Genomic DNA, 15,288 nt, shown 5'->3' on the forward strand with positions numbered 1-15,288 from the left:
GAGATATTCTCGGTCCGTTAGAGGTGCTCAAACCCGTTGGCGAGTCGCGGGAGAGGGCCTTCGGAAAGGCCGGCTGCCGTATCTCGTTGTTTGATGCGCTTTGGTCGCGCTCCTAGTGGCGAGGTGAGCCGCAGGGTCCGCGAGTTCTCACAGAAGCACGGAGAGGCGGAAAAGAAGCCTTACTTGCATTGTGGAGGGAAGTGGTTTAACCAGCGCTGCAACCGTTCTACCGCACGGAGCCGAAATGGAAACCTGAAACTGGAGCCGAAACCTGAACTCTTAAACCTGTCATCAGAGAGAGGCTTCAGTTGAAATGCATTGTGGGTCTAATAGGGGAGGGGGGAAGGGGTGGAGACAGAGGTCAAAACACAGAACAGTTTCTCAGCAGCCTTTTTCTTACTCAGATTTCTTTTTTTTAATGTCCCGGAATACAGCAGGGAGCTACACATTTTCAAATACTAGGTCCTTTCACCGTTTTTTTAGTTTTCGTTTTTTTCAGAAACTTTGAGAGTTTATGGAAGAGTAATGAAATATTTAGCCTGTAGGCTGAGGTCCTTCCATGGGATTATTGGATAGTGAATGTAGTGTAATGCTGTTCTCCTCGTGGTACGGCATGCTGTACTCTTTTGGAAATGGGATTAGTACATTAATAATTCATGCTTTTCAGACTTAGATCCAGGCAGACAGTATTCTCAGGCCTGTTCTCGTTCTGACTGAGCCCTGTGGATCTTCTCCAGCTGATATTTTTAATGCTCTTTATTCTGTAATTTCATATTACCAAATCAATCTGTACTGATCAATCTATTACTGTTGATCTTTATGGTAATGTATTGTGGTGTGCTAACTACAGTTTTCCCCACAACACTCTCCAACCTCTTAACCTGTCTCCTCTTGTCTTTCTCCTGTCTGCTCTACCTCCAACCTTTACCAACCAAAGTTTCCTACATCTCTGTGTCCAACCTCCCACCTTTTACCTTAACCAACATTAACGTCCTACATTGCTGTGTCCAACCTCCCACCTTTTACCTTAACCAACATTAACGTCCTACATCGCTGTGTCCAACCTTTCACCTTCTACCTTAACCAACATTAACGTCCTACATCGCTGTGTCCAACCTCCCACCTTTTACCTTAACCAACATTAACTTCCTACATCACTGCGTCCAACCTCTAACCTACCTTAACAAACATTAATGTTCTACATCGCTGTGTCCAACCTTTCACCTTCTACCTTAACCAACATAAACGTTCTACATCGCTGTGTCTAACCTCCCACCTTCTACCTTAACCAACCCTGCACCTGTGTTCAGCCTCCAACCTGCGTCTGCCTCTTCCGCTGACTGTATGACAGTGCGATAGACGATTAGCCCACGAGAGCTTCCTGTCCTGCTCAAACCCCTGTAAATCCCAGCACTTTCTGTACTGGGAAAACTGTGTTCACTGAAGAAAGAAGGAACAGAGACAGTCACTTCCAGGCGGCTGCATGGCAGTGTGTGTATGTGCATATGTGTGTGCACGCATACATGTGTGACGTGCGTGCGTGCGTGTGTGTGTGTGTGTGCACGCTGGTGCACATGTGCATGTGATTGTGATTGTGTGTGTGTGTATGCGCGTGCGTGTGTGTCCGTGTGCGTGCATGTGTGATTGTGTGTGTGTGTGTGATTGCGTGTGTGTGTGTGTGCGTGATTGTGTGTGTGTATGTGCGTGCGTGTGTGTCCGTGTGCGTGCGTGTGTGATTGTGTGTGCATATGTGCGTGTGTGCGTGTGTGTGTGTGTTTGTGCGCTCTCGGTGTGTTTTGCGCTGTCTGTCTCTGGTCATTACGGAGCACAGCCCTGTCAGCGCCTGCCTGGCGCCCGGCATGGGTGTGACTCGGGGAGGCTTGTTAGCGAGCCTGTGGACCTCGCTGTCCTTGCCTCTTCACTTTTAATAGACAGGCCACACGCCGTACCTTTCACAGCTCCACGAGGCTTCCTTTGCTTATGCATTACTTTCTCCTAATTGGCCGGGCTCTTCAATCCGCTCCCTTGGATATTGATGTTTCTGTCTCTGGACTATTGTTGGCGACCCTGTTCATTATAGCATGCTCTCTGTCTATAATAATCTGAGATAGCGGCGTGTGGATTCACCCCCTTGAGAAATCCTGAGGCTGCGGGGCCGGGGAAAAAAATATAAATAATGAAATAAGTAAAACAAGGCTATTTTCTTCAGACCTAGCGAAGGAAATCATTCGCTAATCGATCTTCGCGTTCCTGTTCCCTGCTCCCGAGCAAAACATCTTGCAACTTTAAACCACGGGGGCATTCGAGATCGCCAGGGGTGAAGGCTTGCGGGGAAAATGTGAACATGGTGTTTTTCTCTTTGATGCTACCTGTGTTAGAAGTGGGAGGAAAAAAGCGTTCCTTTTGAAAATAGCGTGCGGCTGCTGTGTGGATCTAAGGACGCAAGAGCAGAAGGACAGTGTAGTGCTTCGGGAGCTGGGATCGTAAGGTTATGGGCTCCATTCCCAGGTCATTCCCATCATACCTCTGAACCGGGTACTTAAACTGAATTGCTTCATTAAATATCAAGCGTCTTAAATGGATTGCACATAAAAAATAAAATGGTGGCTGCATTAAGAGCATCTGCCTCATGCCAAAACGTAATGGTGCTATCATGCTTGACCCATATACTGCCAAACTAAGAAAAAAGTTGGTAGAAAAGTTTGAGACTTGCACGGACAAATGAAAAATGATAATATTCTTAAGCGCTGAAGCACATACCTTTTTTGTTATACTTTGTCTTATCTAAAGAAGAGGTGTGTGTAATTCTTCGGCAGCTGCTGTTGTTTTAATGGGTTCTGAGGTAGCCGAGTAACACTTCCCCTTATGTCAGGAGCTATGTAGCATTATATAATGCATTTATATGTGTTCATATCCATCACAGAAGACGTAACAACATACACACATTAGCCATACATATACACTAATACAAGTTTATAAGGGTAAGCATAATACCTTATGCAGTATCAAAAGAGGTTGTAGTCTTAGTTCCATTATGCTTTACTATCAATTGTATATTAATAGCACCGGTGACTTTATGTCCTGTGCCTTATGTCCTAACAACCCATGGAAACAAGTCATTAACACGCGAGCCAACGAAAACACAATGAGCGTAGCTCTGCAGCCTAGCCCGGGATCGAGCCTGAGGGACGCTTAATAAGGCTTAATGCTGGTGTTAGCGCACGACACGGGCGGTAGGCTGCTGTGGCGCTCTGGCCTTTTTCCATTGACATTGACACTGTGCCGCCGTTTCTTTGTCCTTGCCTTCTTTTATCTCACTCCCCAGACCGTCACGGAAGCGGCAGTCTCCCCCGTCGGTTCTTTGGCTTCGTTTTTATTTTGTCTTGTTTATGTTTTTTTTTTTTTTTTTAATTTCAGTTCTGCACCCTTCCTCCCTTCACAATGACCCCCGGGGCATGCACGAGCCTGCGGCCAATGTGAAGGCCAGCCACTACAGCCCCGTCTTTCACTTGCTGGACAACGGTAAGCGCGCGAGGCCAGGCCGGAGCCAAGCGGGGGAGGGGGAGCGGCATCGTCGTCATCCGGCCTGCAGGGGGCGACGGTGTCTCTGAGGGCCCTGGTGCATGCGGTCATCTCTGGTGGTCCGGGCCGTCGCTCCTCCCCCCCCCCCCCCCATCCATTTTACGCACGTCAGCCCTGACGCCTGATCCCGAAGCTCTTGCAGTGATGTTGTGATGACATCCCCCCCATTTTGTGGAAATGATTTACAGTAATATCGCGTGAATGTTGCCTATTAACAATGTTGTGTGGGGGGAAGGGAAGTGGGGAGAGGGGAGGAGGGGTGTGCCTCGCTGTTTTGTGGGATATTCGTCCGTGTACTCTGTGAGTGGGGTAAACTCGCACCCTTTTCTCTCATCGTAAAATGTGATGGCTGTTTTTTTTTTCCTCTCACCAGACCGATTCTCACCACATCTCATTCCTTTAATAATAGCAACAGCTTGCGCTGTAGAGGCTGGTTTGCTTGTTTATATTTCTCCGCAAAATATTTAATACTTGACACTGAGTTCAGTGTGGATGACTGCATTCATAGTTTACGTTAAAAGTGTGTTTGCCTCCCAGGCTAGTTCTGCAGACTAAACTACAGTAACTCTGAGGTATCCCATTTGAATAAATACAGAAAACAGACGGTTGCACTGTGGGGCCCTGGTTGTCCCAAGATGTTTCCCTTTCAAGGCTAACCAGCAAGAATACAGAATATCATGTATCCGAAATATATGCAGTGTGTGCACATATGTACACAATTTCATATGCAATACAGGTTGGTTTGCTACGTCTCCGCCATTTTGACTGTAGTTACATTTATTGGTGAAGGACTGCAGAAAACGTTAAAAATGTTGTTAGTGTTATGAAGTGTGTTTTTGCCCATCCCAAACCCTCGTGGCTCAGGAGCTCCTGAATCCAGCGGCGTAATGCTCAGCGAGAGGATGCAAACTCAGCTTTCCTCGTTAAAAAAAACGCCATGTTCTGCGCCCCAAAACGCCCGACACACTTTTTATCGATCCGGAATTCAATTTCGCAGCACACGTGCTGGCGGTTTCCCTCGCCTCTCTTCCTCTTTTTTTTACGGGAAGCACATTTCATTCTGACTAAATCTCATTCCGATTATCAGCAGGGATGTTTACTGAAATAAGAAACGCAGCACTTTTATGTCTTGTTTTTGTGAGAAACTGCATAGTAGGAACATTTTTGTAATACTTCGCCTTTTCATAGAATGTGTAGGGATACTGTCTTTATTTATGAAAACTTCGTACTTAAAACTAAGAATTTCCTAGAAGGCATCATTATTAATCTTTTTTTTCCCCTGTTTTTAAGGTCAGTCTCATTCGACATGGGCAAACGGCCTTGTCAGATTCAGCTATTTTTCAAACGAATCACCAACATAATCTCTTATTTGGTATAGCTTTGCTTGTAATCAGTTGGCAAGGCATAAATCATGACTGCAGCACTAGGGTTCTGTGAGGTAGCTCCAGTGCTCTGTGTCATTCGGGTCCACGGTCTGACTCCAGAATTTAAGTCGTTTATGCTGAATCTCTGCTGTCTTAGAGGCTGTTTCAATGGTCAAGTACACGTCTGGAGCACTCTCAAATAGGGTCATTCGCAAGAGGACTGCGTCACACCACAGACTTTTTATTCCAAAGATGAACTCAAGCCTGTGAACAGCTACACATGCTGACAACAAATGTTTTCTGGGTAAAATGTCACCCCAAGGCTTCACAAATGCAGAGGGCAGTATGTTGACACCCATCGCCCCACTGGTCTGAAGCGAGAGAGATTTGCTTTGTTCTTTCAGAGTGAGAGTGAACCAGAACAGTTTAGTCAGTGTAGTATTTTCCTTGTACTTTGTGCACACATACAGTTGAGGACCTAAAAGATTGAATCACTAAGGTTATGTCCTCATGTTGGGTCACCATGTGTGGCCAGTACTGTATGTACAAGCTGTCACAGTATGCAATCTACCAGCATCTGTAATTCAGCAAGGAATATTACTTTGCTTTTCTATAAAGTCAGTCATCTCACATTTAGTTTATGGAAAACACATAGACAGATACATGCACAATGAATGTACTGACCTAATGCCTGAGTGTGCAATATTTTATATTAATCTAATGCAGTCCACACATTCAATCTAAAATGTGAAAGGATCATTTCCAGCATTTTATTAACCTTTGCAGTTTGTATGTACTGCAAAATGCTTGCAAAATGTTAAATTTTATTTTCTTCGTTTTATTTTGAACATTGTGGCATAACCATTCTATATTGAGTTTTTTTTTTCTTCTCCTGTATGCAGTCTTCGGGGCTTTAACTCCTGTGCTGAAATCACCTAATCATTGACTACCCCCCGGCCACACCCCCCCCCCACCCCCCCCCCCCGCCAGCCCCTCGAAAAACCCCCGCTGGCTCCCCCTGCCTCTGTTTCCGCTGGACCCGTGGGTCTCCAGCTCTCAGGTTCAGTCTTCATCACGGTGAAAGTGGCCATAAACATGGGTGACAGGCCATGAATTAAAGCGAGCGGTCAGTGTTATGGACGCACTGGTGCGCTGAACGAGCGGGATTTAAAGTGAGAGCGCTGAAATGCCGTGCGTCACCAGCAGCGGCGAGAATATGCAGTAAATATGGAGTCATGCTCTATACCGGTAGCGCTGTATATCAGTGGCTGCCAGACCGGGGGGGTTGGGGGATGGGGTGGTGGGTGGGTGGGTGGGGGGGGTTGTCGCTTGTGGAATGCGTCTGAGCATGCGTGTTCCAGCACCTGCCTGCAATGTTGCATTTTTGCACTCTTGCACGTTTAATTTGTTTTTTTTTTTCCCAAATATGGTTATTCATTTCTTTTCTTATGTATGCTTTCAAGGTTATTTCTCATTTTTTTGGTTACAGTTCTGTTTTTTTTGTTCTTTTCTTTAATGGATTAACAGCGACTTTCTTTCCTGTTTCTTTTTTTCAGTTAGGGGACCAGGCAGAAAGCTAAGTCTGCCCACAGATCTTAAGACTGATCTTGGTACGGTAGGCGAAAGCCAACAGTTCCTTTTAAAAAATTTTCATTTTGTTTTTCTTCACTTTCTCTCTGTCCTGTTTACTGATGACAGATATTTTAATGTTCTTCGCTTTGCACCACAAAGGCATTTTCTCTTAAAGCTCCTCTCAGAGCTGTCCATTTAAGTCTGTTGGCCTCCCTCTTCCGTGACTTTTTAAAACATTTCTTTTTGTTATTTTAAAAAATGGTGTTCAGCACATTTTGCAAGTGTTTCCAAAGGTCGCTCTTATCTCATGTCTCATGATCCTTGGTGAGGTGCTCTCTTGAAGGGCCTCCCTCCGCTCATTGTGATTGGTCCATTCAGTCTCTGACTCAAATCTATCTCATTACATCATTGTGCTTGACTCCACCCCTTTCTTCTCTCTGGCTTTTGCCATAAATATGGCTTTGTTTTTGGTAAGTCATGTATGCGGTTTTACGCTATTTCTTGCTGGGAATTAAAGCCTGGAAGTGTGATATCTGAATGAAATGTATGGTAGAGATAGTATGTGATTTTTGACAGGCCGGTAAGTGTGCAGCAGTAAGCTGTAGGTGGTGGGAGAATGGTTCCTGTAGGGGACTGCATAAATCAAATTCATCTGAAAGTGTGTGTGTGCGTGCAGGCGTGTGTGTGTGTGTGTGTGTGTGTGTGTGTGTGTGTGGTGTGTGTGTGTGGTGTGTGTGTGTGTGTGTGTGTGTGTGTGTGTGTGTGTGTGTGTGTGTGTGTGTGTGTGTGTGTGTGTGAAAGTAAGAGAGTAAGTATGAATATACAGTTTTATCTACTATATATCAGCAGTGCATAAACATTAAAAGACAAGTTTGGATAGTTTGGATTGAATCAAAAGAATGATCCAAGAATTATTTTTAAAAATGCATCACTGGTCTCCTCAAGACCATTGTATCGAAACTGACATGTTTACAATGCATTCAATTCCATCTAAATTCCAAGCCATGAAAGTATCTGTCATCCAGTGAGAAGAGATTTCACAGTGAGTCAAAATTTTCAATTTATGCTGCCTACTGTCATATCCTCTCAGTGCGGAAATTCTAGGATTAATACAACAACCCACAATTAAATCTGGCTCACATACTCACCTCTATTTTTGTGCTTTTAACACGTTTTTCTTTTGTTTCTGTGAGTTTCATGAGTTTTTCAAGTTTTTATGGTGAAGGTGAAACTATTAGCCAATCGCGTATCTCGTTTTTGGCCCCTGTCAGAGGGCACAAATTATGTGTGCCTAATTATCATCCCATCAGTCGTGAGAGGTAGCCCCGAGGGTCTAATGAGTGTTAGCGATTACTGCGGTGAGCACGGGGACAGCACTTACTGTGGGAGGTCAGCACCGCCTGCATTATGTGATGCTGACAGCGTTGTGCTATCAGGAGAGCCTAAGTGCGGGACACTGTGTGCTGGGCTGTCGAAAGCCTACAGATAAATTACGAATTATGCACGCACGTGCTCTCTCCACCCGTTTTGTTCTTTTTGGATGTTATTAGCAGGTGCAAAAAAGCCAAATCCATTAAGCTTTGACCTCTCTGAGAAACTCACGCCGCCCAAGGTTGCATCATTTGACAGTTCGCTCGGTCGCTTCAGAAATCGCACCCGCATTGGCGTTTGAACGAGCGGTCGAACGGGCCTTCGAATCTGCTTCCGCATTCTAAAAAGGGAGAAATAATAGCAATAAAAACTTACGACTGCCGTCCTCTCGTTAACCCTTCTTTGCTTCTCCCAGGTAGTAGCAGGGTACCTGAGCTCACAGTCCTGTTAGAATCTGTACAGATGAATGACACAATGCCTCCAGACAGCCTGCAGGGGCTGGTTAGCCGTCAAGAACTTGGCAGAGGGGGGGACCACTGTTCTTTTTCAAAAACATAAAAAAATATAAAATATAATAAATCTGTGAAACACAATGGAGAAGGTTTCGGCACACCGTGCTGTATCTCAATAGCATCAAAGGCGAATGCTGTTGAGATATAGCACGACACCACACATCCGCACAGAGACGGGCAGGTAGGCACACACATACGCGCACACACACACACAAACGTGCAGTCGTGCAAACAGGAATACTACAGCAGTAAGAAAGTCTCATCCTCTTGAGTCTCTGCTATGCATGACATGCTGTTAAAAATGTTGATTTCCTCTTTCAAGCACTAATAAAAGATTGAACATGCTGTATACATAAGAAAAACAGACCTGCTTTTGAATTTCTATTTCTTTTTTTTCTTTTTTTTCTGGACCTTGAATGCTTTGGCTCGAGGGTTCAAGCTGTTCCAAGATAAATAATTCAAAATGTGCACATTCTGTGATAAAGAGAGAGAGGGAGAAAGAGCGAATGAGCGAGAGAGACTGTCAACTGTCAGATGAATTTGATTTTATTTTTTCCCTCTGAAAAATGCATTTCCTCTGGATTTATATTCATTTGTCACACAGGGAATGAAACTCTCCCACCTGCTGGGCATTCTACGTTGGTGGGGGGTGGGGGGGGGGGGGGGGCTGGCTGTTGGGGCACCTCTTTGGGGGGTTCATTCATTTGATTCTCTCACTCTCCTTCCATTCATCTATGTATTTCTTTATTCTTTATTTTTGATAGTAGTTGTGGTCACTGTTTCTTCCTTTCTTTCTTTCTTTCTTTCTTTCTCTCTTTCCTACGATTGTCCTTTCCCTTTTTTCTCTCTCTTTCTTGTGGCTTCGATTGGAGTTTCTATTCATCCCATCCTTTCCTGTCCTCCTGGCTTTGTTCTCAAAATGACTGCTGTGCATTATTTTGTCCTGTACTAATGCGGTGCCGTCATTGCAGATCATGTAAACGGACACTGCACTAGTCCCACCTCCCAGCCTTGTGCTGCTGGGAGACCACGCCCCCCAGGTCCCGAGGGGACCAGGTTGAGCCGACGGGGGCCTGGCCGACCGCCCTTCCGGAAGGCCCAATCCGCTGCCTGCATGGAGATCTCCTTGCCCGTTTCCCACACAGAAGGTGCGTGCGCTTCACCGTTCATTACCAGGTTTAATAAAACAGGAAGCAGACTGTTGTGATGTCACCTTGCTGGTAGAAAACAGTTCCACCAATCATACAACGGTCAGTTCTTTCAGACTATACTTCCACAGTGAGTAAAGATGCACAGCCGGAGAGTGACCACCAATCACTGTCCGCATTGTTTGGTTGATACCTGGGGTGGAAAATCTTTGTTCAGGAAGTAAAAGTCATCCCCAGTATTTTGTGCCAGTTAGCTGGATTTGCCAAATTAGCACAACTCTTCAGCCAGGAGGTAGAACTAATTAGTGAAACGGGTAGAAGAAACACATGGCAGAACTTTCTGACCCCTTGACTTTCCACCTCTGGTTGTTACCAAAGTACCCTGTGATTGGTTGAGCTCCTCTTTCGTACCAGAACGGTGGCTTTACCTCTGTCTTGCCCCTGTTTATATTAGCCCTGGCTATTACCCCACTGCTTAATGGGATTGGAGGGGGAAAGAGGGAGGTCCCTGAGGGGGAAGGGTGGGGGTGGTGGGGCTGGACAGTGTAAAAGTTGGTAACTTCGGGCTCTTAAACATAACCAACTTTTTTATTTTCCCCAAAGCTAAGATAGCTCTCTGTCTCCTCCAGTCGGTGACTATTTATTTATTTATTTTTCCAAAAAAAGACAACCTCTTTATGTTTGGATCAGTGCTGGTGTATATGACAGAGCTGAGCTATCTCATCCATCCTTGAATTGCAGTAAAGCGATTTATTCTCACTGCACTTAGCCGTTATCCCTCTGAAATCTATGCTGTGTCATGCTTTGGGCTAGTAGGTGAGCACGCAAACCGCAGGATAAGAACAAATGAGAGTATATCACACATCACTTCCACGCTACCATACTTCTCACCTTTTCTAGACCAGGTGTCATTGCTGTGACATCACCTCGCCTCGCTGTTCGGCACCCCGCCTGCGTCTCCAGGAGACCGAGGGGCGTGGCTGTACCCGCTCTATTTCCGTCCCCCCCCCCCTGGCAAGTTCACCTGGACGCGCTGCTGCGATGCTGTCGTGCTCCTTCACCTGGCTGCGTTGTCAGGGGTGTGATTTTTCCAGATCAAGATATAGATCTATACAGACGTTAAGCCCTCAGCCCAGAGGCAGTCATCGTGGGTACATCATAAGTGCATACGGTGCATCAAAGTCTCGGCACGCTTTTACAGCTGATAAAGAGTTCTCAGCAATCAAGACACAAATACCAGGGACTCGGGGACATTTTAAAGTGTGAAAATCAGTATTCTGCCGAGTAATCAGGTACAATCACATCTTTGTGTCTCAGTCCACATAACGATGTGTAGAAGCCCCAGTCTCTACTGCGTGGGGTGTTTAAACATAGCGGCCATCCCTCTGCATAGAATAGAACTGCAGGATCTGTAACTTCAGCTTTTCCCTTCTACACTCATGGCAGTGATTCTGTCCATTTTTCTGCTGTGGAAAATCAGTGAGACTGATTGCCATACAGTCATATAAAAGACATATTTAGTTATTTGCATCTATTGCATTTGCTTTGCAGTCACTCTTTTTCAGAGTGACTAGTACAACTTTTTTAATTAGCTTTTTTTTTACTTTAGGAATGTTTTTTTTTTCACCAGCTTCAACGACTGCATCCTAGCAAGTTGCATTAGAAAACATGTCTGTCAAAGATCCTCACAGATTGTAGGTTGAGAAACAGGGAGTTTTTATAAAGGGTACTTGTGTTTATGAGCATGGCAGCCTGTGGTTGATGCAGTCTTATGACTATCCACAAAACCTCACCCATTTACAGGAAGGTCACTGTTGTCTCACGTGCGGACGCTGCGTGGTCTACAGAAGATAAACAATACTGAAGAAAGCCGAGTTCAACCATGTGCTGGGTAGAAGTGTATTTTCTTGCAGCTGTGAGTCTCCTCTCGTTAAAAGGTGATCTTTGCCACAAAATTTAATGGCTGCAGGAAGTCTGGCCCTTGGTTTAACAGCTTTCAGTTCTTAAGTGATTTATTCAAGACTAAATTGTGTGAGGATTTTCTGGTATGAGTGGGACATGACTGTGTTTTAATCCCATTGATTTAGACTCCATAAAAAAGCCAAGCATCATGGCAGTTTTAAACGACACGGTTAAATGCTCTGTCGTAGCAGACATAATCACACCCTGCTTTCTCTGCCTGGTAAAAGTGACCCAATTTCGATTTTTTGCTCACAGCTGGGTGGCACAAATCGGATATGTACTATGTACGCATAAACAGGAAAAAGCGGACGAAACCGACTATTTTCAGATCCGTTTTAGGTCACATTCACATGTGGAAATAAATTCGATAGGAATCGGATATCTGCCAATGCAACTCGTCTAAACGCATATATCGGAATAGCCCGGTCATTGCCATTCGCACGTCATTCATAATGCGATATATTCGTACGTTTTTTCTCAATTGAATAACACTTAATCTATATCACATGCACAACCGGCCTCCTGGTAGTAATGGTAAATGTTAAAAGAAGTTAAATGGAGGACGACGGCTCAGTCCAGTGGCGAATACCAAGGTTACGGCCTTATATGTGGGGCGAAGAGGTATATTACAGGCCTAAATACAGGGGATGTTCATTGCGGACCTAATACGCTTCGAAAAGAAACGGCTTCAATTATTATTTTCGTCCCGTTTTGTAACCATTGTAGATGGCGATACGGCCGAGGCGGCGTGGTTGTTCGAACTTTCGTATCGGTAACCAAACACTTGGGTCCGCATGCGGGCTGTTTCAAGCATGAACCGTGTGAGCACGGGTATCGAATATGAGTCACTTTTAAAAGTAGACGTGAACAGGCGGTCAAAAAATAGGATATATAGACAAAACATTGGAACAGGACATCAAGACCTGCGGTGTAAATGAGCTCATTGCGCAGGAGAGAGTGGGAAGGAGCGTTCGCAGCGAGACTGGGTATGATGCATTTTTACCGACTACAATTTATTCCATGAACGAGCACCAAACCCTCCGACTGCTGCAGTTGCTGTAGGCTACCCATTTAAAAAGCGTTTGCTTTTGCCCCGCACGGCACAGTGTCTCACTATTTACCAGAAACCGATTTTTGTAAATCTTATAAACTCCTTAATTGGGCACCCAAGCGGTTCCGCCTTATCTTCCCTTTTGTTTAAAGCCTCGTTAATAGTAGAGTCATTTAAAGCACGTTAAAACCTCGTTATCTAGTCATGATCACTGATGCCTGCATTCTTATCGTGTGACATCGATGGATATCTGTCAGAGACCAGAGAGGACATTAGCACCCTCATCTTCTCGAATCTGTTCTTGCAAACTCGCTCTGACAGTGATATGGGTCTGACAACCCCCCCTGCTGCAGTCAGACAACTCAATTACACATCCCGATCAGCTCCGACATGTTCTCCTTAATTAACAATAACATAAGTCGTTTTGTAGGATTTTCGCACTCTCCCTTTCCCTCATCCCTGTTATTGACGGCCCACCACCGGCGAATGGTTTCACGGGCTGTTCCTTGGTTGGTTTGTTCCCAGCTCAGGGAGGGACGCTTGCTTGTGAGTGCCATGGGACTGTCGGACACACTGAAAGTGCACGTGTCAGGAACACAGGGTTGTGCTTGGTGGTCGCCTAGAAATGGGTCTGTTTGCCTGTGATTCATTTGGGTTTAGGCAGGCCTTTTTGGTCGTTTTTAACAGAGCTGAGTTGGACTCGCCCAGGGAATCTAAAATATAGGCGAAAAGTTTGACCACCTTAACGGAACGACAGGGCCAAAGTGCAAGTAAAAAAAGTTAAAGTAAACAAAAAAGTAAGGCAGTGCAGGCGCTCCAGTCTGCATTTTACTACAGTCCACTGCTGCTTTCCTCGTGTTGTCAGCTCCTGATTACGTTTAAGCTTTACGGGGTGGTGTTGGTGCCTCGTACTTCTGGTGTCTCGTCTTATTAAGACGCAAGCGTGTGCTTGCACCTTACTGTCTGGTATCAGATCCTGACAGCGCTAGTACCGATTGCGGAGGGAATTCGAGCAAAGTAACCACAGCATCGCGAAAGTTTGCTCATGTCTCATTGTGCACCAGCGACCTCTACTGATGGATAAGGTGCGTGCAGTCTGGCTGCGTCAATTGCTTGCCAGCCGGTGGATTTCGGAGTGAGATTAACCACTGGCTGGCCCCTCTGAATCAATGGTGGAACACGAGACCAGCCTAGAAATATGTAGCCTTCAAGCATTTTCTTTTTCAATTCTTCCTTTGACATGCCTTGGATGTTTCTATGTTTTAATTTTAATTAATAGCCTAAGGGTTATGTCATTTTTCTCCTGCAGTTAGATTAGAAAAGTGTTATTTATTTATTTTTTTTCTGCCTGGGCCTATACATTTCTCATGTTCATAAAGCAATTTATTTCTATTATATTTATTTTTTAATTTTATGATATGGAGACATCCATAAAAAAATATGTGGATCAACTTCCATCTCAAAACCAATAATTAGCTCATGGGTAGAATTTAATTTTAAAAGTGTATACAGGACAAGCATTTTCCCTGTTCTATTTGTAAATCAATAATGTATGAATGGATGTATTGTACTTGTGTGTAAACAAAGTCAATGGCATCTTTAATTAGTTATAGTTGTGTCACTAGTGGGATATATTCTGACACTGCAAATACAGAAATGGACCATTTTTGATGCATCTGAATAATGATCAAAGGGTGAAGATGTCTATAGTATTTCTGTAGTGGGCTGCATTTGACCATGGCTGACAATACTATTTCATACTATGCCAATACCCGCATCAGTGCTAAAAATGTCAGTGTGAATGCCTGTAAATGCCTCCCTCCATTTTGGGATACGTTTGTGGTAGGTTTCATTCTGTCACAGTTTACTGGTGTCACCTCAACACCGACACACACACACACACACACACATGCAGACATGCACGTACGCTCTACGGTAAGTTGGCTGAAAACGGAATTAGTGAGGCCCCATGCCATGCCGCAGTGAGGTCACACCCAAAATGAAAGGTTATGTCCTCAGCCTCCTAGCGGTGTAGGCGGTACCACCTACAAAATGATCAAATGAGGGCTCATCGCATATTTAAATCAGCAATTTAGTGGATCATGACGAACGAACAAGCCGCTAGGCGGCACTCTTCAAGAGACTTGTCTGCAGCCAGCAACACCATTTTTATCCTGATCAGCTCTTAAGCTTTTAAGGGTGAGGGATACATAAGGTTTAATATGGGGTTGCTCACCTTTTTGAATGTGTGTTTTACACCTCTGTGCCTCCTACAATGTCTCCGTCCTCCTGATGACAGGTTGTAGGTAACTACAGATTTAGTAGATTACTGTGTCGTGCGTCATCTGCGATAAACAGCAGATTTCTTGTGTAATTTTTTTTTTTCACTCCTGCGGTTGCCACCCTCCCCAAAAATGTTCCATTTCCTGTCAGTGTGCTCTGACAGTTAAACGCAACCAAGCAGCACCCGCGCAAGAACATCGAAACTGAAGTCCCGAAATGGGTCCCTCAGCTCCAGTCAACTAAAAAAAAAAGCCATTATGTTTTTCCTATGTTCACATGTTGCTACCAAGATGAGGCAGTAAAATGAAACTGTCTTTATATACCTGGGGGATATTCATATCTTGTTTATCAACCAAAGGAGAAGTGGGTTTTGTGCGTTCCCTATATTTTTTCCATGGTTGATATGTTCTGTTAAATTAGCTTTTTCAAAACTTTTTGCTCAT

The 15,288-nt window shown here is 44.7% G+C and overlaps 1 protein-coding gene across 8 annotated transcripts in view; it reads left to right on the top strand.

Annotated features, from left to right (window-relative positions):
- The window catches only part of LOC118223253 (syntaxin-binding protein 5-like), a 177,751-nt gene that overhangs the window by 150,022 nt on the left and 12,441 nt on the right, over positions 1-15,288 (top strand). For 7 of the 8 annotated variants that reach the window (XM_035409525.1, XM_035409522.1, XM_035409527.1 and 4 more), the window contains 3 exons: positions 3,418-3,522; positions 6,503-6,556; positions 9,373-9,549. In XM_035409525.1, coding sequence (XP_035265416.1) covers positions 3,418-3,522; positions 6,503-6,556; positions 9,373-9,549 — 336 coding nt within the window. The remainder of the gene's footprint in view (positions 1-3,417; positions 3,523-6,502; positions 6,557-9,372; positions 9,550-15,288) is intronic. The other variant, XM_035409524.1, reaches the window with a different exon arrangement.

This window comes from Anguilla anguilla, chromosome 3 (assembly GCF_013347855.1).
Source record: "Anguilla anguilla isolate fAngAng1 chromosome 3, fAngAng1.pri, whole genome shotgun sequence".
Lineage (NCBI taxonomy): Eukaryota > Metazoa > Chordata > Actinopteri > Anguilliformes > Anguillidae > Anguilla > Anguilla anguilla.